The sequence below is a fragment of the Anabas testudineus genome, chromosome 9, assembly GCF_900324465.2.
Source record: "Anabas testudineus chromosome 9, fAnaTes1.2, whole genome shotgun sequence".
Taxonomy (NCBI): domain Eukaryota; kingdom Metazoa; phylum Chordata; class Actinopteri; order Anabantiformes; family Anabantidae; genus Anabas; species Anabas testudineus.
The window spans coordinates 5,764,055-5,791,708 of NC_046618.1; the positions used below are offsets into that span (position 1 = coordinate 5,764,055).

The window sequence follows — 27,654 nt, forward strand, 5'->3', positions numbered from 1 at the left end:
TTATGAGCGGCCTGCATGTGACCCCGCAAATCCTCATTGTTTTTTCGCCTAAAGCTCTTAATGCCTCGTTTCGGGACCACTGAACGAGGACGTGCGCCAGGCTGTGTCCATAAAAATGTTTTGTCTGAACACTTCTGTGCCACATGTGTTGTAAATAAGATCGCTCTTGATGGTCCAAATGTGGAGTAATTAGAGTCATTAGCTAAGTAGCTGAATTTGAATAGACGGGGTCGGCGCTCTTTGGGGCGCCTCATTATGCAGGTGCATTGAAAGGAAGCAGCGGGGGGCCAATGGGCACCGACAAAAAGAGGGGCGGGTCTGTAAAGAGGGTCAGGATTCAAATTCTAAGTGGGAAGATGTCCCCATTGTCGGTGGGGTTTAAAGGAAGCCGACCAAACTCGCCGGACGGAAAATTTGGAGAGTTGGCACCAAAGTGAAGCTGCTCGCTTGTCATCACTGGAGACGCACAGTTAAGGATTTAGACCTCTCACTATGGCCTCCTCGCATTGCGTGTGGATTGCTCTAGTTCTTCCCTTGATGACAGCTGACATTGGAGTATATGGTCGCGCTGTAAACTCGCCGGCATTTGTGTCACACCTGACGAGAACTGCAGATGAAGCCTCTGGATCAACTTTACGCACGGACGCGTCGAGGCGCTGGAGGCGCGGGATGGCGGAGAGCCACCGGGAGCGATGCGCCGAGCTGGCTGCACCCTGGCTGGAAAACGCACAACGTGCTCCGGAGGTTAACGCCACAGTGCTGCAGCTTCGCGTTCGCCCCTTTTCCCGTGGAGCGTCTCAGGGCCTGGTCTTTCCAGGAAAACCTCTTTTCAACTTTGTCCGACGGGTTTACCACTGCTGCCAGGAAGGACTGAGCTGCAGAAGCGTAAAAGGGATTCAAGGCCGCTTGAGGGGAGGTAAGACTAAATCAGCTACATCCAGCTGAACTAATCCACTGGTTATGATGAATCGCAGGTTTATTTCCGTGACGTTAATTCTATTTAGGGCAATAACCCAAAGAAGTGATGTCTCCACAAGGCCTGGCAGACGCTCCACCGCTTAGTGACTTCAAAACTTTAGGTGCAATTAAGCAGAGAGATGGTTTATTTTTTTTTAAAGTTCAGCTGTGGACATGGTTGTATTACGGTGTTTATCCGTCCAGATGATTGCTGAACAATTGCAATGATCAATTATCAAAATAGCAAGTTTTTTGGGGTGGGGGTGGACATATGCAAAGAAAAATGGTGCTGAAGGAGTGGCACTGTGCAGGAACGTCCTCTGGCACTGTAGCTGTAGAGGTGAAAGCTGATGTGCTTGAAAAGCAGCTTGGAGCCCTTCAGTGGCTTGATTAATGCAGCTGTATAGAGGGCCCTGTTATCTGCATACAAATGAGTTTTAGCTGGCTTAATGTCCCCTCCAAGAATTGATGAGCTATCCTGCTGACAGATTAACAAGGTATTAGGAGTGAAAACATCACCTCTGTGGTGAAGGCTCTTTTCTGATCCGTGGGATTTATCAGAATGGAACCTGACATGAATGTGTGTGTGTGTGTGTGTGTGTGTGTGTGTGCGCCGCTCTGTCACAGGAAATGCAACTGTTGGTTTAAACCCCATTGTGACTGACACACTCTTGACTGCCTTTCCTCTTTCTCCTCCTCAGACACAGATGTGGAGTTTCTTCTCACTAAGGAGATTTTATCATTGACTGTCATGAGAGCTGAGATTCACCTGCAACTTAACAACCCTCAACATCTGGACATCAGACCAGTGCTTCCTTTCATGGCGAAGCGCAACCTTCCTACAAGGTAAAAACCTCTACTGTATGCCTTTGATCTATACTTTTGATTTCAGTCATCAGTCTAAAGGCCTTCAGGACCACTAACAAAGCCTTGATGTGATGTTGTAATCGTGCTCTCTCTCTGTGACTGTCTTAGGTACAGTTTGTGGTCACGAGGAAACACGCTGGAGCTGAGAGTGGATTTGCTGTTCCTCTTCCAGAGTCTGCAGGAGGCGGCAGGTGGTGCCAGAAGGGGTCCAGGCTTGATGAACATGCGGCGGGTGGTGTTTTCTTCCAGGGGGGATCCACCAGGGGAAAAGCCCGCTCCTCATGCTCTGCAGGACACTGATGGTGATGTGTGGGGGGATGGGGTTGACGACATGCTGCCTGCTACGGAGCTGGGCTTGGTCCTGGACTGCAGTCGGGCTGGATCAGGGGTGTCCTGCAGAACTGGTGACGTTCATCTCTCACACACACCTTTCTTGGCTGTGTACTACAGATGAAGCCACACTGAGACTGGACTGAAAACACCTGGCATGCAGGATTACTTTTTCTTTTTTTTTTTAATATTGAATATTCAGGAGGGAATTATGCACTTCATTATCAAATGTGTTAATTTATAATAATATCTTGTGTGAAATATATATCTAAATATGTAAATAGTGAATATGATATACGTTAAGTTTATGGATTCATTATTTGGTTATTAAAACTCGACCAAACAGTGACTCACGACCAAAGTGTGTGGTCACCTCTGTCAGTACACGTCTACTTTGTTCAGCTGGGATATTCTGGTCCCTTGAGATATGTGGTTCTATTTATACGAGTTTTCACAGTTGGTGGGAAAAGGTGGAACAAAACACCACCTGGACAAACACAGGGCATGCACATTTGCTGTGACCCTGCTGAACTTAGTTGACACCACTCGGGCTGTTACATTAGAGTATTATGGCGTCTAAACATAACTGAAAAATGGAGTCAAACAAAAACAGCAGTAACATTCTGATAAAATAGCACATTTATTAAAAAGAGACAGTATTCATCAGCATTTCCCATTTTGCAGATATTTACCACATCTGAGTAAGATCAGGGGTCTCGATTACATTTCTCAGTCACCTGCTGCTGCCTACAGCACCCAGAACAATTATTTATCCAACACATGTAAATCTATACAACGACTCATATGTAAAGCACACGCACGGATTCACTCACACCGATCGGTGGCAGACTTTGTTGTTCACGTCTGTGGCCTGCTGCCTGCACGTCGGATGTTTAGCCGTTCAAATTTAAATTCAACTCACGTGTTTGGCTGCTTTTGAAAATGAGGGAGGAGAAAAGAAGCAACAAGCTGCAAATGATCATCTCAGATTTGCATTAATTGAAGAGCAATTGAAACAACTCTTAAAATAAAAATTTCCAAGAAGATTGGGTGTCATAGTTGGAGGGATAATTAGTAGGGACACACACACACACACACACACACACACACAAAACCTATGACGTTTTCTTTTCCTGATTTATTAACTGCTTTACCAGGCCAGAAAAAAAAGCTAATTAAGAAAACAGAAGAACCTTTAGTGTCATGTTACAACACTAAGAATGTGGGTGGAATAACAATTCTTTGGTTCCCATATGGAGATTTTTTAAATTTTTTTATTTTAATAACACTCAGAGCAGATCTTCATTCCACTCCAGTTCATTCAGCTGAGATGTACTGACAGTAACATATCTGACAAGTCTATTGTCAAACACACAAGTCCATTTAAACCAAGTGCTGGACAACCTTTCCCTGACTGGATTTCCTCTTTGAAAAGTTGAGGTTGACGACAGACTTGAGATATTCATTCTTCTGACAGGCGTCGTTACTCTAAACAAGTGTGGAATGAAAATCTGGCCCTGAAAGCCGAATTTAACAGAGAAAAAGAAACAACAAAACAAAACAGTTTTCTCAAGGCCAGTTATGGTAAAGCACAATGTATTCAATAATTCAAGGCAACACAGACAAACACACACACACACACACACAAAAAATGATTTTCCAATACATTAGGCAGTGCAAAATGTCACACCAATAAAACATGTTTTAAAAACTCAAAAAACAAAACAGATCCTGAGGAAACAATTCGAACATACAAATCCAAGCATAATATAAAATATCTCCAGATCAGCCCCACTCCGATTTAAATTAGATATAATAGACTGGAAGATTCCACATTTTCAGACATAATCTCATTTATTTGACTTTGACAGTCAGTTCATCTGGCTGTCTGTTAAATTTTTTATACTCTAACAACCGTTTCCTGCCCAAAAGAAAGGCCACAAAGTCTTCCTCGTGAGACATTTTAAAAAACCCCAAACACCTCAACTACAACACAAAAGTGATGAAAACCGAACTCCTGCCACAAAATAAACAGTATGATCTTGTACCATATATACACACGCCACTGTGTCGACTTGCAGAGGGACAGACATGGTGACTTTGGTGCTGAACCCAATTAACATTTTGCATCTTTCTGTTAGGTTGGGTGCTTGTGTCGTAAACATGAGTGGAGTTTTCAAAAGAAACAAAAAACTAACTGAAAAACGGCAAAAACAACCTAAAACCACCAACACCTGGGAATATTTTCTGGCAATTCTTGTTCACCATCAATCAAAACAGGCAGGAAGAATGGAGGAGTGAGAAAGGATCCACAACACCTGAATTATTAACTGTTTTTCAAGTACTGCATATGGTAACAGCAATACTGGCAGGGGGAGACTAGGGGACATTTAAGACGCTTTAAGTGAAACAGGCAAAGTTACAAATTTGCCCTTGGAGCAGAGCTACGCACTTATGGGAGGTAACTAGATACATAAATAAGAGGGTTCACAACACAACTCCAGGAAAATGAAGAACAAAGCTGCTTTTCACGTCACATGGGAAGGAAAAAAAGGATATCACTGTCTAAAACCGGAGACCAAAATACAAGTGAAAGCAACATATCGTTAGATTTTGTCCCTAGTTTGTCAAATCCATTCCAGAACAAGTAGCTTAAATGCACTGCAAGGAGACACTGAGACCACATGAAAAACATTTAAGACAACAGATCTGAAAAGGCCTTTTAAACAATGCAGCAACATTTGATGTTCCTATACTATGTTGTGCTTTTTTGTCTCTTGCTGCAGGTTCATAAACTTGTAGAGCAACTTTGTATGAAACAAGTGCACTGCCTGGTACAGATGAACAAGATTCATTTTATTAACATTAAGCTGCAGCTGCCAGTTCTCAGTCAGAGAACATATAGAACTGATGTTCATGGCCTAATCAGATTGAACACACTCTGATTGAAATCAAAAACACACATTTATGAACAAAAAAGTGAAAAATCTACAAACCAAGTTTGTAAATCAACTATTATTACTTTTAGGTGATGAACGCAGTATAGGCTCAACTATCCCCAGTTCAAATTATCACCTCAGAATATTTTTATTAGCAAGCCACTTATCAAATAAAACAGGCCACCAAGTTTTCCTATTCCAACAAAATAAAATAGACATTCTTTAGCAAAACAAAAAGGCAGACATGCAGAATCAACGAGTGAATAGAAAAGGCAAAGATCATGTAAAGTACAGCGATGTAAAGATCCTGACTCGCTTGAGCTTCAGCATTTCACAGCATAAACTTTACCCCTCACTAAATGCAGGTATGGCCGTAAGTTTCAACATTCTCACCTTGTAATATCTGAAGTGTAAAATGGATCCATCCTTTTAAAATAAAAAAGAACAGCGACTCCAACAAGGACTTTAAATGTGTTACGCTGTTGAGGACACTTTTAATGACCCTGAATCAGATTTTGGTGGAACAATGCCAAAGACGTCCACGCATCAGCACACGACACTAGCAAATTTGTGAAACCAAGCCTATATTTATGTAAAAGCGACTTAGACCCTGGACAACAAATAATCGACCCAGCTGAAGGTGTAGTTCAACACCAGTTCTGCTCCTCTTTCAACATCTTATGGCAAATAATGGCACATTAATGTGGGACTAGCTAGAACTGAGTGAGAAGACACAAAAATGTAACAAGTTGAGAAGGATGGGAGCCTCTCAAATGGCAACTGTATTTCCACTTACTGTCTGACTTGTATTTTCAATTTGGCATAACCAATTTCTGGGCAGCCCCGTTCCCAATTTGATGGTAATTTGATCAGATGCTGAGCAGGAGCGATAAACAGAGTGTGCTTCCTTGCCACACCCAGTATAAAACAATGCTTTTTGTTATAAAACAGACCCAGACCAATCTTATAGCTGCTCAAATGTAGTTTCAAACAGTGAAGACTGGTATCTGTAAATCCTGCCCAGTCTCTGAGTGGAAATGACTAACATTGTTCAAAAGGGTCAGCAGAGGTGGATGCGAACATTCACATTCACAAAGAAGCGCACACCATACACTTCCTACATCTCCTCTTCTCAACAGTACGATTCGACAGCAGCATTTGTTTCATCTTGCAGTGGCTTTCCAAAAAGTTATTGTCTCTTTGTGTCCTCCGTAGTTGTGATTTCTCCAAGCCTCCAGTTGTCCTCTGTTCATGCTTTTACCTGTGCTGCTGTTGTCACCTTGACTTCTCCCCCCCTTCTCCCCTCCCTCTCTATATAGTCTCAGGTCCGTCTTGTCCTCCTGACGTCTCCTCGACCACTAATTTCAGCTCACAGTCGACAGAGGCAGAACAGTGTCGGGATGAACACCCCAAACGCCACAAGGATGGGAAACATTAAGCTGCTGTTGTCAGCTGCGTATGGGTTTGGTGTTCGCGGGCCCGACTGGACCCTGTACTTAGAACCTGGTAAAACCTTTTTCTTCCCACCTTCCTCGCCCCCATCAGGATCTTCCTCTTCTTCCTCTTCTTCCTCGTGCTTTTCTAAGCCAGGGTGTGGTTGAAGTTTTGGTACATCTGTTTAAAAAAAAAAAAAAATCATGGGAAGAAAAGTCTGATTGCGTTTTGTTACAATATACAACTTTGACAAGCCTAAACCGACTATATTAAAGGAACAGTTGTTAGTTCATGGACTGGAAACTACTCAGTATACTTATCCTAAATACAAGAGGTTACAAAATATTCAGTCTCAGAACTCACCTTCTAATGTCCCCTTCATTACATAGAGAGCGCAGACCTTGGGGTTGTCATAATAACCCTAAAACACAGAGCAGATTAGCACACACAGCCAACTGTGACTAAGGTAAGTAAATAGTTATAATAAGATATTTATTAAAAAATGTGGTTTGGTAGCACAATGGATAAACTGGATTAGTGATGAAGTTGATTAACAGAGAAATGCTGAAACGCTGAATTAATTATACTTTACAGAACAAAAAAAATCACTGCAGAAAAATGGCACTCTACCTTAGTAGATTTTGCCTGCAAATATGTTTTGCAGGCAATAGGGAAAGGGAAAGAAGTGAAACAATTACTAAGCTCATCACAAAGATAGCAAAAGCAGGTGCTTTCACTGGCTGTAAATTATAGATTTGTGGCCATTAGTTAGAGCCAGGCCACAAACTCCAAAGTTGATGAACCATAAAACAACTGTTTTTTAGTATCACAATGTTCTTTTCTAAGTCATGACAAGTATCTGTATCAGAATAAAACAAAGGCTAGAGACTACAAACATGTAGAAGGAATACTCAGAGAAGAATAAAAAACTAAATTCACAGGGAACAGCGGTTTGGTGAGAAGCAGAGAGCAAAAATAAAGGCTGCGGTACATGACAAGTGAAAAAATATGACAAAAGGCCACTCAAGCTTGGGACTGTTGTCAGTTATTTGCATGGCCCACACACCCACAGCCCTATTTAGACATGAAGTTCATTATGTAAATCACCAGGCGCTTTTTCAGAAAAGTCCCCACTGAAATTTGCTATATTCTGAGAACTATAATAAACTTGGAATTCTTATAGACATCTTTATACAACAAAAAATATTATACATTAACAGAACCTTAGTACAGTTTTTGCTCAGTCCACTGGTCACCGTTCATTGCTCATAGCTACTGATTGTCCAAAACGTCCCCAAAAAGAATATAACAGCTAAACAGCTAGAGCACCATGTTTTCACACACCAACATCAGAATTTCCAATTAAAATGAAATCAACTCTCAACTGTTGCAGCAAAACTGTGACTCTGGATGTTTTCACTTCCTTTTCTCAACTGAGAAATGAAAGAAAAAACGAATTTACAATTTACACGTTCTTACACGTCAAAAAGCAAAATTACTTAACTTTTCAGAATGAAAAACATTTCTCAGTTGGTTCAAACAAAACAGCTCACCTTTACAAACTCCACTGTGAGCTTGCCGTTGAAAGTGGACACCTCTCCTTGCACGCTCAGCTTGCCACGTCGAATAGAGAAAGGCACGATCTCATCATGAGCAGTGCTGTGACCCACTCTCTCAAAAATATCCAGGTCCTTAACCACGATGTGTCCATTTAGACGGACGTCAAACACCTACAAAAATACATTGCCAAATCAGCAATGGTCAGTTTGCTTATCCATAAGCCATCAGTAAAGTTCACTGGTGGGAAATACCAGTATATAAACGTCAAAATGTAGCAGATAAACACATTTAAATGAAACATAAATTAAAAAAATTTACTTATTGCAAACACAGTTTTTAATTTAAAATAGTGTAACTGTAAAAAATACAGTTGTATTACATAAACCGATGATGCTAGAATGTGTCTGATTTATCACATGCCATACCTTCTGCTGGGATTGGGCAAAGTATACTTCTGCATACTTCATAACTAGAATATAGTCTCCTTCCTCACGAATGGGAATATCATATCCAAAAGTGTCCTCGTTGTAGCGCTCCGTTTGATAGAGAATCTGATCTTCTGGACTGGAGCGCAGTATTGGCAGACGCATCCCATAATCAGATGCTACAAAGAAGAATATCATTGGGTTCAGCTGGCACTTCCTTCACAACCCCACAGTAACTGCATTGTTGGAAAACTGATCATGTTTTAAGTCAAGCTAAGCACCACACTGCAAAAACCATGACCTTTTCCTGCACTCAATGAAATACAGTCCTCTTCCCTTTCAAATGGCAAGTTACCACATTATACCCACTCCAACTTGCAATTACTGTATCTGTGCCTCATAAGTGGATCCAAGATGACTCTACAGTCATGTTGATCATGTCACCACCTGCTTCCTCTACAAGCTGAGAGAGGCGGAGCCCTAGTCTACTATGCTGACTCCTCATTAGTGTATGGTTACTTGCGGAAGCCAGGCCATGCAGAGGTTTCTTCTGGAAATGTCTAAGCCTTTACCTTAACAATGTCACTGTCGGCCGCATCTTAGGGGTGAACCCCAGTAAGACACGTAAACTCAGAGCAGTTTAGCGTTGACACCATCAACTCACCTTTACCAATTTTTCCTTCCAATGGGTCCTTTTTGAAGTGAATACCGTGCACGTCAACGTGCGATTCGCCCCCGGAATTTACAGCCCAGATAACCCGTTCAGCGAGGCTGGGGCCCCCGCCGTCCGCCCAACACTGGTCTGCCAGCAGCGACAGCACCGCTGCGACCAGCCCAGCGACGAGCTGCGCCGTGACCCGCTGCATTGCCACACACAGCCCGGTCCTAGACGTAGAAAGACAAACAGTGTCGGCCTCTGCATGCATGAAGCACAGACTCCTTTTCTGCATGGAAGGCATCCTATCCTCCACATGTGGTAACACTTAACACGTACTGGTAGCTAGTGTGAGGAGCTAACGCTAGGGAGCTTGTCTGAGCTAAATGACATGCAACATGAAATCTGTAAGTTAGCCAGTATGCTAACGGCAAAACCAGTAATACCGGCAGTAGCATAAGCACAGAGAGCCATAAATGACAGTGAAACTGTACGCTAAGGTTAACCTTAACAATGCACAACACAGCGCTAACATTACCAACTTACCCCCGTATAAATTAAGTAAACACAAATGTAGCAGTATATTAGCAGCGAATGACGTTGGACGGTTGGGCTAGCTAGCTAACGTACCTGTCTAACCAGAAATACTTGGTGTCTGAGACCCTGGCTAACGCTCATACAAATGTCTCTTACCTTCCCCTTTCACCAGTCTCTTCAACCTATCTTTGTCCAATTTGTGTAAGCTTATCCCTGCTGGCACGCTCTCACTAGGACCATGTGCTCTACACTTCAAGATGACTTTACTACGTGCAGCTATTCTCAGTGCATATAAATGTGTGCTGGTGATCCACAGCCTGTTTCACTGACTTTCATTCAATGTGTGCATCAAGCTATCATCAGCTCTGCTAGCTACAGTGGCTGCCAGTTTGCAGGAGGTGGAGCAGCGCTACCTAACCTACGTTTCCTCCTGCCATTGAGTGACAGCCACTCTGCCAAACCACCTCCTCCTGCAAGGATGACGTCAGAAGGCCAAGGGGGCGTGGCCTTGTGGCCTGTACATGGAAGCACACACTCTGCAGGGGTGACTTCAGAGGTGGGACTGTACATACTAAAGATGACCCCAAAAGGACACTCACTAATTGGGGTAATAAAAACATACATTAAATATAAACTACATATAATATTATACTACATATAAAGTGATAATCCTATATGCGTACTGTATCAGAACATCCACTATTGCTCTGATGAAGGAGACTGATCATAAGTTATAGCTTTTGGTAATACTGTGTATTCCTCAGGTAACATAATTGCTGGTGGTGACTTGTTACCTGTTATGAACAGTGTTGTTGATAGATTCCCTCCTATGCTGTATGCCTCTACTAGCCAGCTTTTAATGTTTTGCTTCAGACTGAACATCATTGATACTTTGAGACAAATAAACCTGAAGGATAAACAATTTACATGGAGTAATAAAAAATAATAATTAGTCATGACTGGACCTTTGGTTAATATCCTCTGATTTAGATTTCTCAGTCATATCTACCTCTTGCAGTCGTGACAGATCACAAATCCATTAACATTAACCTAAATCTAGATCAGACCCATTGCAAACATGACTCTAAAAGTAATTGGAAACTGAATAACTTTTTGTTAGGACACAATGATTTAAAAACAATTAACCAGGATCTAACTACAAACCATTGGATTAGCTTAAAAATCAGTAGAATATCAGAAATGTTGGGGGCTTTTAATATTAAAACTCAGATCTGCTTTCAGAGCTGACATCTCCACATTTACTCAAGAAATAACAAGTAAACCAGCATTCAAGTGAGGAAGACTCAATGAGTTATAAAATGAAGTTGACAACATAACCTATATGAATATAAAACAAAGCTGCATTGTACACTAAAGAAAACAATGGCTTGAGCAAAAAGTAGTAATAGTAAATATTTTTTTAGTTTAGAAAAGTAAAGAGGGGAACTCAGTTTAATTCACAAACTAAAGATTGTTGGAGCTACAGATAAGAATAAGCGTTAAAGAGGAATATAGAAAAATCAGCAAATTTAGCACAGTTAAATTCTAACAAATACCCAAGTTTTACAAAATCAGTGTTAACGAGTCATTAGAAAAAGGTGAACCATTAACTTAAATGAAACAAGGAATCATAGCTCCAATTTTAAATGCAGTATGCATTGTTGTAAGACAGGCTCTCTCCCCACTCCTCCCGCCATGGTACGGTCCGAGTCTTGTCCAATCAGGAGAGTCCAACGCAGCGCGCACGCGGTGCACTCGAGAGCTGACCAGGAAGGAATGAATGAAGACGGCTGCTATGGCAACAGCAGTGGGCCTACCTCCACGCACGGCAGGTGATCACTTTTTACCAAACACACGGTGAGACAACTCATATCCTTAACACGACAAATACATACAGCATACTACTGTGTATTGTTGCATCGGTATCTGCAACACATCCACAAAAAAACCCTAAAAATGAATTTTAAGCACATTGAAAACATTTGTTGCTGCTGCTTGCCACGGTGTTTACTCGAGAAGGAGCCCAGAGGCTACATGTACTGTACTAGTCCGGTTTCAACGTGGGCGTTACTGTACTGCAACAATCTTTTCTATTCTTTCTACATAAAAATAGAAACTAGCTCAGAATATGTTGGAGCCAATGTTCTTGTGGTTGTTTTAACTTATAATTTCTTTTTTTCCCCTCATATTTTACTAAATACTTCCAGTGGAAGCATCACAGTAAAACACGTTGCTTGTAAATACTCTCCCACTGCTGACCAAATAAAGCAGAAGAGCAACTCTGTATGATACATTTAATATATATTAATATATTTTGTATATGTGTAGCTACATGTTTATAGTAGAACAGATCTGCCAAAAGGTAAAATGAATGAATTAATCAAAGGTCACACAGGGACACAGCACAGTTATTTACAGTTATATTCAATTGGTGACTTGCACAGTGATGGTTCTGCAGTGTTTCTGCAGGGAAAACACACCTACCCTGCAGTCTTACCAAAGACATGTATAAATAATAGATATGATTAAGAGGTTTGTCCTCAAGACATGCAGTGACAGCACACAGTGCTATACCAATATGCAGAAAATGACATTTTAACAGAAATATTAAACACACAGTAATGATTAAGAGGTAGTTTGACTTAATGAAAACCATTTTCTACTCTATTGCTCCTGTATTTTTTTTGACAGTTTCACCACAGAAAAAAGGGGCTCAAATGTAAACACATTTTATTTTTCTACAGTTACCTTGGCGATTTTTTTGTTTGTTTGTATTGTTAGACCAAATGCAAATGTGCATACTAAATGTAACAAATTTCTCTCTTTGGCATGCATAAAATTGCTTTGACAACACAGATGTGTGGGACATTACCACAACTTTACAATCATTTTGACATTGACATACAGCACAGATACATAATAACATCCACTGTAAATACAGTTGACATGTGTCATTCATACTCTCTGGTCTCAGGGAGAAACTGATTATTTTAAAAAGAGACATTACTTGTCTGCCCAAAGCTCGACTAAAGACTGGTAAGTCAAACCTGTGAGGACTGATGGACAGCACGTAGGATGCTGCTCACCACAGCAGGCTAGTGTCAGTGAGCACACTGTGTGGAGTATGTGGTTTTAGGCTTTGCAGGAGAACTGTGCATCTTTGTAAACAGCTTTTCAGCTGTCATTAACCAAGACCATAACAAATAATGTATGGGAAATCTATCTCAGATTTTTGTTTGTTTTTATATCAGAGATTGGCTTATTCGTTGCATGTATTTGTCAGGCAGACATGTTTGTATCAGACTGGACTCGCACAGTGTAAAATCACAGATGGTCACACAGTTACAATCCAGGTGTGATATTGCCACATGGGTTCGTTGGTGGAGCACCAATGTCACACGGAGGACGTTCCACTTACAGTTTCTAATGTAACACATACTGTGTGAAAACATACAGTGCACTGACCTTTTACATCTTTTCTACAGACATTCACTCTCTCATCCTGCCTTTGTTGTATATCAAAGGCAGCATTTTGTGGGACACTTTACATATTTAGATGTTGCGACAAGACACCATTAATCTATCCACACAGGAAGTTATTTAGTGAGAATTAAAGTGCAAAAACATAAGTTGGACAATCTTCAGCTAGGCTACAGCAAATTCCGCCTCAGTTGTCGAACTGGAGACTTTTCAGGAAGAACACTTATTGATTGAAAGTGTGAGGTGACTCATCGCTCCGTAACATTCAAGGAGGTTTAATTCCAGTGTCATTCAGATTTGGATGGCTCAGAAGATCCCAGCACGTCCTCTTTTGAACTTGGTCAAGTATAGAGGAGAACACAGCTTCACATTCAGGGCCGATCTTTTTCTAATCTTAGTGAGACATCATTCGTACAAACTCTGTTGAAAGAGAAGATGTTGATGACATGATGCTACAATTGCACCACACTCTATAGAATATCTTTAATACGTTGGTGAAAGTTTCTTTACCCTCAAAATCAACCAACCCATCACCATTCAAGTCAACATCCCTTAGGATATCTTCCACTTCTTTTAGACCCACCTGGAAAAAAAAGAAGGATGGCATAACTGAGTTGGGCACCAACACAGATTGTTAAAGAAACTCTTCATTATATTATGATTCAAATCTTACCTGTTGGCCCAACAGCTTCCTCATTGCATCTCTAAGCTCAGATGTGCTTATGGCACCATCCCCATTAGTGTCAAACTGAGAACAAAAAACGGAGAAACAACATTAAATCTTGCAGCATGCAAGCCAACAATTCAGTAAATTTAAGGCCAGAAACTCTTACCTCTCTAAATGCATCTTTTAACTCTTTTATTCCAATCATGTCTGCGGTTTCGGCAAGGAGTTTTGGACCCATCAACTCTACAAAATCTTCAAAATCAACATGACCTCCCACTTGAGAAAAAAAAGAGAAGAGAAACTCAAACCACAATACATGTTGAGGATATAGCTATACGCTCGTGTGACATTTCCAGTTAAAAAAAGACAGTTAAGTCCTTACGGTTCATGTTTATCTGCTGGCTCAGTTCTATCAGCTCCATTTCAGTGGGCATGTATCCCATCGTTCTCATACAGTTTCCTAAATCCTTACAGCTGATGAAACCATCCTTGTCCTTGTCAAACTCTTTGAAGGCATCTCTCAGCTCTGTTGAGCATTAATTCATATTAATATACATTGAAGAACCTGGGTTATTTAATATGTTTTAAAATGTGTTTGTAATTAGCTATTGTGAGAAAAGGGTAACCTACCATCCATTTCTTCTGGACGTAGCTCTCTGTCCTGTTAAGACATAACATTTAATTATTGGTCAGTAGGAAACAAAGATGCTACCATACCAAACGCAGTCTTTTGTTTATGAGCTACATGCAATCATACCGCTGACGCTGTGATTCGATTGATGCCCAAACCTAAATCAGCGATCTTCTCCATAATAGTTCTTCTTATGAGCCTCAACTAAACACCCAATGGTAAAAGATGTTAACAGTCGACTGGATCTATCTCACATCTTGATGACACAACTTCCAAGAATAAATAGGCTGAATCCCATCAAGCGTGACTGGGAACCATAACCCTCAAGTTCACAGAAGAATGTGACTGTTTCTATTTTTTCAGAGCTTGCTTACAATGAACACAACCTTTAAAGGGCAGAGACAGAGGCAGACATATCCCAGAGCGCTCAGGGGTTAACAGCAGGAGCAGCGAGAAGTCTAAACACAATATTGAGTGCTGACGTCAGGCCCAAAAAGCTGTGTGACCGGAACCCCTGACATAGAAAACATAGGAGGAAGCATGACCAGCTAATCCAAACCAATCTAATGCAGCACCATCAGCACTTCCTCTGTCCATTACTGTCAGTTCATCATCCATCATCACTGGCTCTGACATGTTCCAGAGCTGAACAAAAACATCCATTACAGCGCTGCTTTTACTGAGACATGAAAACGGCCACTCACTCTTAATGCAGCGCACCTGTCAGTACTGTCACACCATTGTTCAGTAATCATATCATCATATAATTATGGATGTATGAATTACTGATGGGGCTCTAACCGAGTCACAGGAAGGTGTTGTTCCTTACATACTTAGGAAATATGCTTATTCCGCTTTTTAAAAGTTAGATGAGAAGATTGTTATCTTAGTTTAGCTTAGCATGAAGACTGTAAACAAGCCCTATCTCATCACTTGGCCCATGCCAAGAAATAGTTGTTCACTGAAAATCACAAAAACCACTGTGTCTTTTTTTTGGCCCTTCAGTCTTTGAACAGATTAAACAAACAATCCATATAATGTACATTAGTGAGCTTTAGAGGTACTTGTGGGGAGATTTGTTACATTTTCATTTTCATTTCACCTCATTGCTGTTTGAAAATCAGTTGTGCTGTCATCGACTCCAGTTTTGCATTACATTTATGTACAGTATCCTAAACATGTTAGTAGTAATCATTTTCATTAATTTAATTTTTGAGCTTATGGGCTCATTTTCCAAACCTGTGTGTTTCCCACTAGCACAAGGCAGGATAGCGCTGAAAAGCAGCAAGAGTGGAAAAATAAGTCTCTAGTGAAAAATAGGGCTTGTGAGTGTCAGCATATGACTGTACTGATTGTACCGCATATGAATAGAGACAGAAATAGATAAAAAAAAGGATGTTTGTTCAGACTTACGTACAGTCTGTCTGCACTTGGCCATGCCTTTACTCAGGAAGACACAGGTTTGCCCAAGTATGTTGCTCATGAGAACGCAGTTTTGCGTCATGGACACAATGGAGTCCTGATAAGGCCCAAGATACCCTGCCTGGCCCATCTCTTCAAGGGACAGCACCCCCCTGAGTCTCCTCTCAGCGTCCTGGAGCATCTTTCCAGAGGGGTGGAGAGACAGTGTTAGAGATCCATTGTGGACCCCAAGCAGATTGGAATAAAGATACACATTAAGAGAGGATTTTTATGCTCTCTGTATATTCAGGGAAATAGGCTATAACTGTACTTTTCTGTAATTATGTATATGTGTGTTATGTAATTGTGTATGAGAGAGAAACAATGTTGAGAATATGAAACCTTGACAGAAAGGTAAAGTCATCAACAACACACCAACTTTGCCAACTTTCCACTCATCCTTCATAAGAGTTTACGTAGCGTGTTGTACAGACTGGTACCTCACACCTACAGTATACACTGTCACAGGAACAGTAAACACAACTCAGAAGCGCAGAAAAGATGTGCCGGATCACAACAAACCAGCTTAAATGTGTTACAATCACAAAGACATTATGTTCTGAAGACATTAAGACACGTTTTCCTTTGTAGGACATATGGTACTTGTTAGAAAACAGTGGCTGTTGTACACCAGAAGTCTGCCAAAGTCTAAACACATTAATCTAACAAACGCTTTCCAAAATGCACTCGAGAGACAAACAGTGCAGTGGCAGAATAATTAAACCTCCATCAAACCGCTAACATTAGGTACCGTTGATATTAGAGAACATATTCGAAACCTGTAGCCATGACTGTTTGTCTTTTTAAAGATATGTCCCACATCAACAAGGCATATAAAGGTAGAAACGGCCCTGAATTTTCTATAGGGTTTTGGCAGTATATTAATGTTAAAGAACATAAAAGTAGACAGTTGTGCACAACAAACAGAATTTCTGAAAATGTTTAATTCACCCATTCTGATTTTTAAAGCATCATTAAACAATGTGTGAAAGATGTATATAACTGACAACTATCTTACCATTCTCACGGGCCCGTCTAAACAGTTTCCCATACCAAAGGAAAAAAGAGGAACCAAAATGGACCATGAGGACTTTTTCTCTGTTAAGTTTGCAGTTTGGGTTTTGAGAGGAGTGCAAACTCTGGTTTCAGCAAGACCCATGAAGCCAGGGGAGCTAAACTATAGCTAAATAGAAAAAACTTTGAACTGTGCTGTTCTGCAATCTGTGGAGTAAATGACTGTAGAAGAGGCAAGAGTGCCAATGGCATGGTGATAGAGACAAGTAGAGAGAGAGAGAGAGAGGGAGAGAAAAAATAAGAGTGAGGGTGAGAAATTAAATGAGAGGGAAGTGGGCCATGGAGGGAAACAGTATTATGCCTATTAAAGGAAAAGAGGGTGATCCACTGTGTGTGAGATATTTCACCCAACTGTCACACAGAGCAGGCTGTTAAAGTCTTTCTGTTAACGACACAGATAATTCAACACAGATTCACTGCCATCGAACATTAAGAATAAAAAGACAAATTGTAGAAAGGGGCGCCAGCTTTACATCCAAACCTGCACCTGACAAGACTCCTTACCTTTGCTTCAGGGTCACACACACATACAGTAGTGTCAGGTGCTGTGTCTGTGCTATGGAAGTCTGTAGCAGGCAAGTTTACAAGAACAGACTGTGTGTAATGCTCTATTTCCAGCCTTTCTGCCCTCCTCACCTGCACGCTCAGAAGCTTTCGGAATAATCAGCTTTTGCAACCTCGAGATTGCATTCAAATTCATGTGTTTCTGCATGTGCCTTTGTCTTGCTCACCACCCCCACGCATCATCCTCTGCCCTCAGCAGGCAAAGACAAGGTCACTCTGACCTACTGCATCGTCGTAGCACCAAAAAGAAACACGTAAACACTCAGGCCGGCAGCAACAGTTCGTCCTTACATGTAGATGTGCAAGTGTATGTGTGTGTCTGCAGAAAGATTGCTATAAAAATCAGAATAAAGATATTTAATGAGGTAGTTTTTCTCTAGAAGGACCTGCGATGGACTCCACTGACCGGCTGAACGCCTTTCAGTTCTCCCCACGCCTACGTGAGTTTTCTCCACGTACTCTTGCTTTCTCCTACAGTCCAAAGACATGTACTTAGATTAATTGGTCACTGTAAATTGCCCATAGGTGAAAATAGTTATTTGTCTCTATGTATCAGCCCTGTGACAGACTGGCGGCCTGTCCAGGGTGTACCCTGGCTCTTGCCCAATAGCAGCTGGGATTGGCTCCATCACCACCATGACCTTTGACAGAAAAAGTTTCCCTTCATGGAAAGTTTAAAACAAATTTAATCCCCAGGTGGCTTATCACCATCTGTTCACGTGTATTTCTATTTAAGCCTGTCAAAAACACTATACTGCAGCCAGGGCAGTAAATAAGCTGTTAACTTTCAATGCATTGGTCAGACAAAATGCCATAGGCACTGTGTATATCTCAGAAACCATACATTATATTCCTGCTCATCACTGAACTCTTCTCCATCTGGCTGTCTCATCAACCTTTTCCAGGTCACACCAATGTTTTCATAGAGCTGCTGCTGACTGAATCATGAACAGTGGAACACGCTTTCATACTATCACTAGAAGACCTTTCTCTTTAAGTCACAATATGTGATCTATCTTAATTCTGACACATATGTAAATGAGCCACTGATCAGTTCCTGATAAGATAAAACTAATAACACAGTAAAGGGAAGCAAATAAACTTTCACTTCTGTCAGCAGGACCAGGGAATTAAACATATTCAAACAGCAAGGTGGAGCTCTATAAGGATCTAAACATAAAACTAAAACCAGTTACTTCAACATACTAGAGCTGTGAGGGAACATTGTGCAAAATCACACCACAAGTAAGAATCTTTTGTACGACTGGCTCAAAATAGAGCCTCCAACACATCAGGAACATCAAAGTAATTTCATCCAAACACAGCAATCACTGCAGTATTCCTAAGTAAATGATGCAGGAAATGAAAATATATTTGTGTCTTTGACCAAATACACATTAGCACATCAGAGATTTCCACCTCACATTTTATCTACCGCAGCACATCCACTTCAAAAACAAAGGGCAGCCTGATTGAGAAGGTCTGTAGGAGGTATAATGAAAATTACATAAGAAATATGAAATGAAAAATGTAGATGCTTTTTCTCTTCTATAGTGGGTCCGGCAGTGACAGTGTTTGCAGACTGCATCACAGAGCACATTAGTGTCTATTGATTGTGAACAGGAAGTCGGTGAAGTCTGAAGCCACAGTTAACCACTTCTGTTAACAGGCTAGTGGCAAAGCACCAGTTTCAGTGAAGTCCTGCAGGACTCAGCCTCAACATAAAGCATTCATCCTCTGTTATACCCTCAGTGGAGTATGTTATAAAAACTATCTATCTATTAGTTTGTTAATCCATCCTATAGCAAAGCCTCACATTTTCCAGGACCCTCTCTGTTCTTGTCACATTACAAACCCCTCAGAGGCTTTTAACCACAGTGATCTACGTTCATTCCTGTGTTTTTAGGGCCTTACCTGCCCGAAGAGTGAATTGAGAATTGTGCGTAAATTGACATCAGATGCAGAAGACGCAGCGCTGGACCTCCGGGAGCGACGAGAGGACCTACTGGACAGCGGGGCCAGGGATCCTAAAGACGGGGACTGGCTGCTGACCTGACCCCCACTATTTGTCAGACACCCCTTATGGTCCCTCGACTCACACAGAGGAGCCCTGTCGTCGTTGCTGTCCGACAGAGAGGGCACCCTGGGGACCTGGCGGGTGTGGGCGTGACAGCGACGGGGATGCTCAGGTTCAGGGGGTCCCGCTGCCGGGGGACGGTCCTCCCGGTGGTGCTTCCTACGGTGGTGGTGCCGGTGTGTGGGTTTGGATGACCTGCAGCGCTCCCTCACACCTCGGCCCGCCTCGCCGTTCGGCTCCTGGAGGTCGGGAACTTGGCTGTGAGGGGCATGTGACTTACACTTGCCCCGTGTGACTGCATTATTACTACCGTCCTGGGTGCCGATGAGGGAGGGGTGGCACAAGGGTCTCCGGGCACTGGTGTCGCATTCGGCCGACCAGGAGGTCTCCTCGGCTTTGGTGCTGCTCTGTAGTGCGGCGGGACGGTGGTGATGCTGGTGCTGATGGTGATGCTGACTTCTCCGGCTGTCGGCTGTGTGTTCAGGGAGGTGTGTCGCTTTCCTCGCGGCCGAGGATGATTTCAGTAAAGAGGTCGTGGATTCAGATTTTGGAAAGGTGGAGCTCATTGCTGCGGATCTGGTCTAGTGTTTTTCGGCGGGTCGATCGTCGACATCATTTGCCGTTTTCTCGCCATTGTCGACCCATGTTCTCCAGCACATTGCAGCCGCGTTCAGTGAGGCTACATTTCACCACCTGATTGCTGTGCGGCAGCGCGCACAGGCGGAACCGAGGGGCACACACGTCGCTGCAAAGCGCGTCACCTTTTCATTGATGTGGATGCTTGTCTTTGGCATCTGGCAGTGACGTGGGTGAGGACGGTAGTGAGGTGGTCCGCAAACATTTGCATTACACACAGGCACACTAACTGCACATATGACACCGCTCGCTCCCCGTTAGATGAAGATGTACCCCATTGGGATCCACATAAAAATCTGTACAGTACAGTAGGTACATGGCTTGACACCTGGAAAATCAGTGTAAACTGTCCCAACAATAATATTATATCTGTCAGGAGTTACAAGCCTATGAAGAGACCACCTCATGTTCCAAGATCAACTCAAAAACTAAAAATTAACATAGACTGTCACCAAACACCACTATAACTAATCAGCCCACGCAGAGAGCCGCATTTAATTTCACTTTCTGCCCCATTGTGCTTCTCTTGTTATTTGAAATTCAAGGAGTTGGTGATGTGAATGGCCCTTGTGCATATATCAGCTTTCCTTACTAGGCAACAGCATTCTGCTTTCTCTCCGACACACAGACACTCTGAGCAATCCTGGACACAGAAACTGTGATTATTGTCCTTAAACTTGCATCAACAGATCCCTCGCTCACGGTGGAACAGAAGAAACGAAGATGCCGATTTGTGTGAAGAACCCTTTTCTTTAGCCAAGGACACAGATGTAGGGTGAAATATTAACCTGTGTTCAGTGTCTCTATGAACCCATGAAGACTTATGAGTAATGATGACACACTGTTTTTATTTAACTCGATATTACTGTTTCAGCCTAGTAGTGCTTCTGGCTTCATTTCCTCCAGAGGCAGTATAGGTCTGGCAGGAAATAACAGCTTTTATAATAAGAAAACAGAGCAATGACAACATCAGTGCGAGCCTACGCCTCCCTGTGCCGCTGCTAGAAAACTGCATCTGGCTGAGGAGAGGCAACCACAAAGTATTTTGCCCTCTTGCTTTATACTGTAACAGGTACAGTATAATCAATACCATAGTGTCGTCTCTGCTGTGGAAGACTTTATTCCCCTGAAATGGTTCAATCAGCACAGTGTGCCATAGTAAACTCACACAATGTGAAGTGTGTGATATCTGTGTAAAAGTGAAACCTCTGACAACAAGTGGTTACATAAGATATCGGACCATTTATTAAATGTACAGAAATACTGTTCAAAATCCACACAAGAATATGTTAAAGGGCAAATTCCTACTTCAAATGTAAACAAAATGGTTGCCCCATAGGATACTGTGTATGTAAAGCAGATGCTTTGGGAATGAGTTTTCCTACTCTAAAGTGGATTAACAGCACTCTTGATTGGAAACCCAATTGAGGACAGCTCAATGTGAGTGTCGCTGTGATCTGGTGTTGTAAACACTTTGTAAATGATCACATTTTTGTAAACATTAGAACTGACTAGATTCATCTTGAATTGCAAAGGACTAGTAAAGCTTGTCAAGATCAAATTGGACTGTTCACATATACCCATGAGGTGCTGTGGAAGAATTAAGGATTGTGGCTTTAATAATGGATACCATATGGCATAGCAAAAAAAAAATAAAATAAAATAAAAAAAAATTACAGACCGATAAAAATAAAAAAACATCACCGAACAACAGAGATCATAACTCATTAACATTTTACAGAATCTACAAATCTGTCAAAATGACTTCATGTTTGACTTTTTTTTTGTTTAGTTTTTTTTTTTTTTGGAATGGAAAATGAAATGCTATCACTTCAGCTGTAAATCAAGACAATACAATAGTTATAGCATTGAAGACAGTCATTTCAAAACATCTCAGACCGTTCCGTTTTTTGTTTTTTTTGTCTTTTTTTTTTTAACCTCAACCCTATTTACAGAAATACAAACCTGATATCAAATACAACCAAATTACAAGAGGTTACCAAAAACGCTTCATCTCCAGTGTTACAGCACAGGCCGACTCACACGATTTGACTGAAAAAATGTGCTTATCTAACCATGTCTTGTGAGAGCTGGATTGATTTTCAAAGGGGAGCACAATAAACTACCACACCGGCAGGAGTCATGACAGAGACATTAGCTGCATCTGTAAACATTCACGTCGTGACAAACATTGGACCTCAGTTATCTAAATGTAGATGAAAAAGGAAATGTTCTTGCTTCTTGCTCTGATTAAATTAGACAAGCAGCTGCAAATGTAGCCAGAATGTCCCAACTGTGCATCCTGTAAGTTAGTAAGCTCAAAACGAGATTTTAAGAATCATCACTAAACAATGACTGTGGCTTTATCAGTGTGTCTATAGCTTTACTTTGACTATGGTTTTATATATGTAAATGGTAACAAATGCAACAATCATGTCAAATGTGTCAACATTCTGCAAACAGGAGCGTGTCCTGTCATTCATAGAAATGTAAACAGTCCAGAGCTCATCCCACATTTGACCGTGGGCGTTTCTGATCAAAATCGGATTTTGTGCGTGTGACTGGATATGATGAGTGATATAAAAAGTTAAATAAACACATTTCTTAGCCCTTCCGGAAATATATGTAGGTGTTGCAGTACGTGTAAAAGACTTAGTAATATGTGCTACTGTGGATGTTAAAGTGTAAAGTAATAGCATCAATACTTTACACAAAATGTTTCCAAGTGTTATGCAGTGTATCCTCCCATGCCAGTGAAGGGACTGGGGCCCACTAACATTAAGTCAGTGACTATAGGTCATATATAGCTGATATCATAATTTGGAATATGGACAGGGGGATGTTTGCTGTGAAGGCTAAAATCAAAAGAGCGGCACGTGATTGTTTGCTTTGTTGTCATGTCAGCATACTGTTGACCTTTCTCAAGCAACAACAAAAATAATCTGATGAGCTGTACATAGTACCGACATTAGAGAGAAGTGAAAATGTGATTCAGCTGATTACTGTTCCGTCGCATCATTCATTAAACATTCAATTATTCAAAATAAGATAGTGACAAATGACCTTAAATGTCCCTGTCATGGTTTGAATACACATTATTAAATGTCTGAGTGACTGGTGCTGAAAATGTTAATGTAAGTAAGCACTGAAAAACGATTGATAAAAGAGGCCCAATGTTAGGTCATCAGCTATGAGAGATAGTGTGAGAGCCGGAGAATATGTACACAGTGAATGTGAGAGCTGGTCCGGAGGCAGAAAAACAGTTGCTCCCCAATCCTACAGACACCTCCCTAAATACAATCTGTCTCTTGCTTGGACATGGTTTCTCACTCACACCTATTTTCCTTCTTTGTCCTCCAAGCGGCCTGGAGTAAAAATGTAGTCCAAGGCTTGTCTCTCAGCGGCGGCCACGTTGGGGTGCCAGAGGTCCACCATGAAGACCACCCTGGGGCCATCCTCTGGGCTACCTACACATGCACACAGAAACAGCAATGGAAAAATAACTTTGTTGTGTGTCCACAGGCTCCACTTTCCTTAGTGATACCAGATTATGTTATTATGTCGTATGTGTTTGATGTCGTTTAGGCCTTTCAGTGCCTCCTTACCCTCGTGGAACGCCCTGTGGAGAAAGGAGTCATCAAAAAGCAGACAGCTGCCCTCAGACCAGCACTGCGGCTCTCCACCAACTACAAGCTCACAGGAAGGGGGCACTCTGAGACCTGCCGTAGGAAAAAACATCTCTGTGAAATATTTTTGCTTACCAACTCCTGTGAAACATATTGCACACTAAATGTTCTTTTAGTAAACTGTTCTGTATCATTACAGTATAGCCTGCCATCCTAACGCATCCTACGGAAGATCCTGCCTACACAACGACAAACATCACTATCTATAACCATCTTAGAAGTACAGATGGAAATAGATAAAAAAAAATCAGGTGCAGTGAAAACATTTTAGCATAAGGTACAAAATTTCAGCCATGTGGCTCCACGACTCGAGAGGATTCAGTATTTCAGTCCAAGCACTACAGCAACTGGTTCACTGGGCTGCTCCTGGGCTCTAGTTAACTGTGCTTTTTATTGAAATCATCTGCTGCTGTGCTGTGTAATGTTTGACGTCAGTGGGTTAAATACCCATCACATGGTAGAATGAATTTCACTTTATTTTCTTACCCAGGTGGCAGCGCAGCCTCACATTTGTCGGACCATAATGCTCAGTGATCAGAGCTCCAGGCGTCAGGACAGAGAAGCAGGCGTTTCCAAACACATTGTTAGCGATGAAGGTGCGGAGCTGGCCCAGCACCCTCCAGGCCCGAGGACATCTCCTGACATTAAGAACCAGAGGTGTGCCTTGGTTGACTAGGTAGTATGTCCACCACTGCCCGCGTGGAGTGTTGTTAGCTTTCCACCCTGGTGGGAGGGAGGAGCCGCTGCGGGCTGGGGGTTGGTGGTAGATGCTCTCAAACTCGGCCAGAAGAGCGGGGAAGCTCTGCTCCAGCAGCTCCACGTCATGTCTCTGTACTTCTCTGGAGAAGAACGGGGCTGACGGTAGGTCGGGAAGAAAGAAAACCTCCGGCCGCTGGATGGTGGGTCTGCTGTTAAGGTATCGGCCTTGATCACGAACTCCTTTATGCACCCTGCCCATACCTGACCAGGTGTAGCGTTTGGCGTAATCCTGCAGGCTGTGATAGAGCCTTTGGTTCAGACTCTCTCCAGCGCTGGTACATCGAAAGCACTCCGAGGACTGGCAAAAAGCAAAGCCATTCTGCTCTTCCAGAATTGACCCATGCTTCCCTTTCCCCCTGCCACGACAGTCTGAACTCATGAAGCCCCCCACAACGCCTCCAATCCGGCCGGACCCGGCCAAGTACCTCCCACGCAGGGGGCTGGAGCCATGCTCCCGGCCCACTCTGTAACAATACCACATAAACAGCAGCAGAACACACATGGCTATGGCAAAAGCACAGATCTCACACTCCCTGATAGACTGCATCCCTCCAGCCACCATCTCCCTCACACTCTCTAGTGACCACTCCATCTTGGCTCAATACTGGATTGCTGAATCTGAAGGAAATAAAAAAAAGTGCTGATGAAAGATCAGTTAACACGTCTTTTTTTTATTGTGATTGAAAGGGGCCTTAAACCACACACAGAGTGTTAGTGAGTCTAGTGTCAAGCAGCTCTTTTTGCCCCCCCTAATGTAAACAGTCTGCTGATTTGATCGGACACTCTCGCGCTCCAGTCCTAACATTTCAGCAGTCTGCAGCGAGGGAAGGTTTCTCCTTGCATGCTGTCTGGTTGTGCGGTATTTGTGCTGCTCCCTCTCTTGTTCTTTCAGACAAATGCAGACAGACACCGTGCCTTAGGGTTATCTGCTCTCTGAAAAACAAAGACAGAAGGAGAGAATGAGGGATACGATGAGAACAGGATGCTGTAACTGATATAAGGAGGATGCTGCGAATGTGTTGGTGTGCAGAATGAGCTCGTATGATTCGGATATGGTTACACATTGCTTTGTCTCTGTGAAACATATCTTCCACCTCACAGGTTGACTGCAAAGTCCCATCTTGCATGCACCAGATGTTAAACACACCTGCTGAAACTCACTCACCCACCCACCCACACCCACACCCCCACACCCACACACACACACACACACAGAGTTTGAAGAGAATTTGGATTTCAGCTTTCCACACACAGCCCTGTACTGCACTGTATAAAACCATGAGTCATGGGCACAATGCTGCATTTAACACAAATCTCTTTCTTCTGTATTTCTGCGCACCACACACACACACACACACACACACACACACACACACACACACTAAACATTGAATTATATAAACGTAAACAGTGTTGATACCCACCCACATTTCTAATTGGAATTCATAGGCTTCTCAGCAGGAGCTGCATAAATGGATTCTCAGGGGGAGGGAGGGGGCGAGCTGTAGTCTGGTAAATCGTATGCTATCTAAGTAAAATAAAAGACTGGATTACATGAGTATGGTTACATAATGGTAATGGACCAGCAGCCAGAACGCAAGGAGTGCAATGCGTCAACTGTGATCAGAACTCCACGATGCGCTCTCACCAAAAATGGTCGGGTAATCCTGCTCCAATAGATCCTCCCCTACATCCTGTCTGACAGCATCAAGACGCCCCCACATCCCCCACACACTCCCGCTGCTTTCAGGTTACACTGGCCATCAAACCCAACCATGGAGCCACGGAAAACACACACACACACATACACACTCCTCCAGTGCTCCACTGTTTCCATCAAATGTGGCCATTAGAGCTGCTGCCGCCCAGGGCCAGGCCGCCATACTAATTGATGACCAACACATTGATGAGCTGTAGCGTTCAATAAGCTGCGGCGCGCCAGCAGACAGCGCCAACTGAGCTCCTGCTTCCTCTGAGAAGAACAGCGTGAATGTTTGGTGCGTTGATTCGTGCACGGGTTTGCATCCATACCTACTCAACATTCATGACTGTGGCCGGTGGAGAGGAGAGGCGCACAGGTGTTTCTCCAGGCGAAGCTGCGCACCACTGCAGTGCACAAGGTAGACGGGCATCACTCGCCAACATTATACCAAATATCCCCGAAATAAGCAAAAGAAGTCCTAACTACAACCGACACTCGTCGTATACTGAAAACAAAATACGAAAACTGTCCTACCGACGGTTTGACTCCCTGTCTGCCTGCCTGTGGTGGACAGCAGCGTCGGATAATATTGTTGTAAATACTGAAGCTCCACCAGGGAAACCACCCAGCGTCAAGTCACCACAGACATATGCAACCATACTTCCGGTCATACCTTTCAAAATAATAAGCGGCACAGCGGACTGCAAGAGCAAAAAACTCTTCTCCCTACAGGACAGTGGCGCAGTACGACTGTCTTACTAAATACATTCATCCACAATAAGTCTCAATTTTAAAATAACCCCAACACCCCTCCCAAACAGGATGATTGTTTTCACAGGCTGAGTAACGAGCAAAATGACCTTCATGTGAGAAATCCACGGTGTTTCCACTTTAAGCATGCAGTACTGACAACATCCTCATTTAAATGGGGTTTTGTGAACACGACATTTTCATGACACACATTTATTAATGCTTATCCATGCAGGACTAGTTTGGCTGTGACTTTAACACTATTAAAACACATTCAAAGATGGGTGATGACATACTCATCTAACCCATAACTGGTAGAGAAATTAAACGTTTCAAAGAACAACAGGATTATTTGTTTTTTAATGTCAGAGCAGCTGTGATTTAGCATCAACCTAGGCTCTGGACCTTTTCATAACTTTCTGATAATTTATAGAAAACATAATTGATATACTGATTAAGAAAA

General features: G+C 42.4%; 4 protein-coding genes across 11 annotated transcripts; 1 reads left to right on the forward strand and 3 right to left on the reverse strand.

Moving 5' to 3' along the window:
- The first annotated feature begins 15 nt into the window (after positions 1-15).
- si:ch211-170d8.2 (uncharacterized protein LOC571755 homolog) lies at positions 16-2,492 on the forward strand. Its single transcript, XM_026343939.1, has 3 exons — positions 16-916; positions 1,659-1,803; positions 1,933-2,492. Exons 1-3 carry the CDS (start codon positions 493-495, stop codon positions 2,276-2,278), a joined length of 915 nt encoding a protein of 304 aa, XP_026199724.1. The 5' UTR covers positions 16-492; the 3' UTR covers positions 2,279-2,492.
- A 278-nt stretch (positions 2,493-2,770) lies between these two features.
- mlec (malectin) lies at positions 2,771-10,179 on the reverse strand. 2 transcript variants are annotated; one of them, XM_026343391.2, is made up of 6 exons: positions 9,861-10,179; positions 9,177-9,397; positions 8,513-8,691; positions 8,081-8,257; positions 6,891-6,948; positions 2,771-6,707 (listed from the first exon to the last, which is right to left on the reverse strand). In XM_026343391.2, exons 2-6 carry the CDS (start codon positions 9,376-9,378, stop codon positions 6,463-6,465), a joined length of 861 nt encoding a protein of 286 aa, XP_026199176.1. In that variant the 5' UTR covers positions 9,379-9,397; positions 9,861-10,179; the 3' UTR covers positions 2,771-6,462. The 2 variants fall into 2 exon arrangements, with proteins under 2 accessions (XP_026199176.1, XP_026199177.1); XM_026343392.2 differs by lacking the exon at positions 9,861-10,179 and adding an exon at positions 9,714-9,839.
- A 1,931-nt stretch (positions 10,180-12,110) lies between these two features.
- On the reverse strand, positions 12,111-20,798 carry cabp1a (calcium binding protein 1a). Of its 5 annotated transcripts, none has more exons than XM_026343449.1 (8): positions 19,496-20,798; positions 15,900-16,085; positions 14,482-14,512; positions 14,234-14,377; positions 14,018-14,127; positions 13,858-13,932; positions 13,695-13,767; positions 12,111-13,604 (listed from the first exon to the last, which is right to left on the reverse strand). In XM_026343449.1, exons 1-8 carry the CDS (start codon positions 20,222-20,224, stop codon positions 13,579-13,581), a joined length of 1,374 nt encoding a protein of 457 aa, XP_026199234.1. In that variant the 5' UTR covers positions 20,225-20,798; the 3' UTR covers positions 12,111-13,578. The 5 variants fall into 5 exon arrangements, with proteins under 5 accessions (XP_026199234.1, XP_026199236.1, XP_026199235.1 ...); XM_026343451.1 differs by lacking the exon at positions 19,496-20,798 and adding an exon at positions 16,962-17,482; XM_026343450.1 differs by lacking the exon at positions 15,900-16,085 and having other exon boundaries at positions 19,496-20,797.
- Positions 20,799-21,516: 718 nt separating this feature from the next.
- asphd2 (aspartate beta-hydroxylase domain containing 2) lies at positions 21,517-27,071 on the reverse strand. 3 transcript variants are annotated; one of them, XM_026343455.1, is made up of 5 exons: positions 26,976-27,071; positions 26,775-26,845; positions 24,467-25,672; positions 23,900-24,013; positions 21,517-23,761 (listed from the first exon to the last, which is right to left on the reverse strand). In XM_026343455.1, exons 3-5 carry the CDS (start codon positions 25,329-25,331, stop codon positions 23,631-23,633), a joined length of 1,110 nt encoding a protein of 369 aa, XP_026199240.1. In that variant the 5' UTR covers positions 25,332-25,672; positions 26,775-26,845; positions 26,976-27,071; the 3' UTR covers positions 21,517-23,630. The 3 variants fall into 3 exon arrangements, with proteins under 3 accessions (XP_026199240.1, XP_026199239.1, XP_026199241.1); XM_026343454.1 differs by having other exon boundaries at positions 26,771-26,845; XM_026343456.1 differs by lacking the exon at positions 26,775-26,845.
- Positions 27,072-27,654: the final 583 nt, after the last annotated feature.

Coding starts and splice junctions, on each gene's coding strand:
- mlec (XM_026343391.2), bottom strand. CDS start 9,378: ATGCAGCGGGTCACGGCGCAGCTCGTCGCTGGGCTGGTCGCAGCGGTG. Junction 8,692..9,176: donor GGAAGGAAAAATTGGTAAAG/GTGAGTTGATGG, acceptor TCTTCTTTGTAG/CATCTGATTATGGGATGCGT. Junction 8,258..8,512: donor TTGCCCAATCCCAGCAGAAG/GTATGGCATGTG, acceptor GTATTTTTGTAG/GTGTTTGACGTCCGTCTAAA.
- asphd2 (XM_026343456.1), bottom strand. CDS start 25,331: ATGGAGTGGTCACTAGAGAGTGTGAGGGAGATGGTGGCTGGAGGGATG. Junction 24,014..24,466: donor GAGGCTGCGCTGCCACCTGG/GTAAGAAAATAA, acceptor TTCCTACGGCAG/GTCTCAGAGTGCCCCCTTCC. Junction 23,762..23,899: donor CCACAGGGCGTTCCACGAGG/GTAAGGAGGCAC, acceptor GTGCATGTGTAG/GTAGCCCAGAGGATGGCCCC.
- si:ch211-170d8.2 (XM_026343939.1), top strand. CDS start 493: ATGGCCTCCTCGCATTGCGTGTGGATTGCTCTAGTTCTTCCCTTGATG. Junction 917..1,658: donor TCAAGGCCGCTTGAGGGGAG/GTAAGACTAAAT, acceptor TCTCCTCCTCAG/ACACAGATGTGGAGTTTCTT. Junction 1,804..1,932: donor AAGCGCAACCTTCCTACAAG/GTAAAAACCTCT, acceptor TGACTGTCTTAG/GTACAGTTTGTGGTCACGAG.
- cabp1a (XM_026343449.1), bottom strand. CDS start 20,224: ATGAGCTCCACCTTTCCAAAATCTGAATCCACGACCTCTTTACTGAAA. Junction 14,378..14,481: donor ACGTCCAGAAGAAATGGATG/GTAGGTTACCCT, acceptor AATGCTCAACAG/AGCTGAGAGATGCCTTCAAA. Junction 13,768..13,857: donor GGAAGCTGTTGGGCCAACAG/GTAAGATTTGAA, acceptor TTTTTTTTCCAG/GTGGGTCTAAAAGAAGTGGA.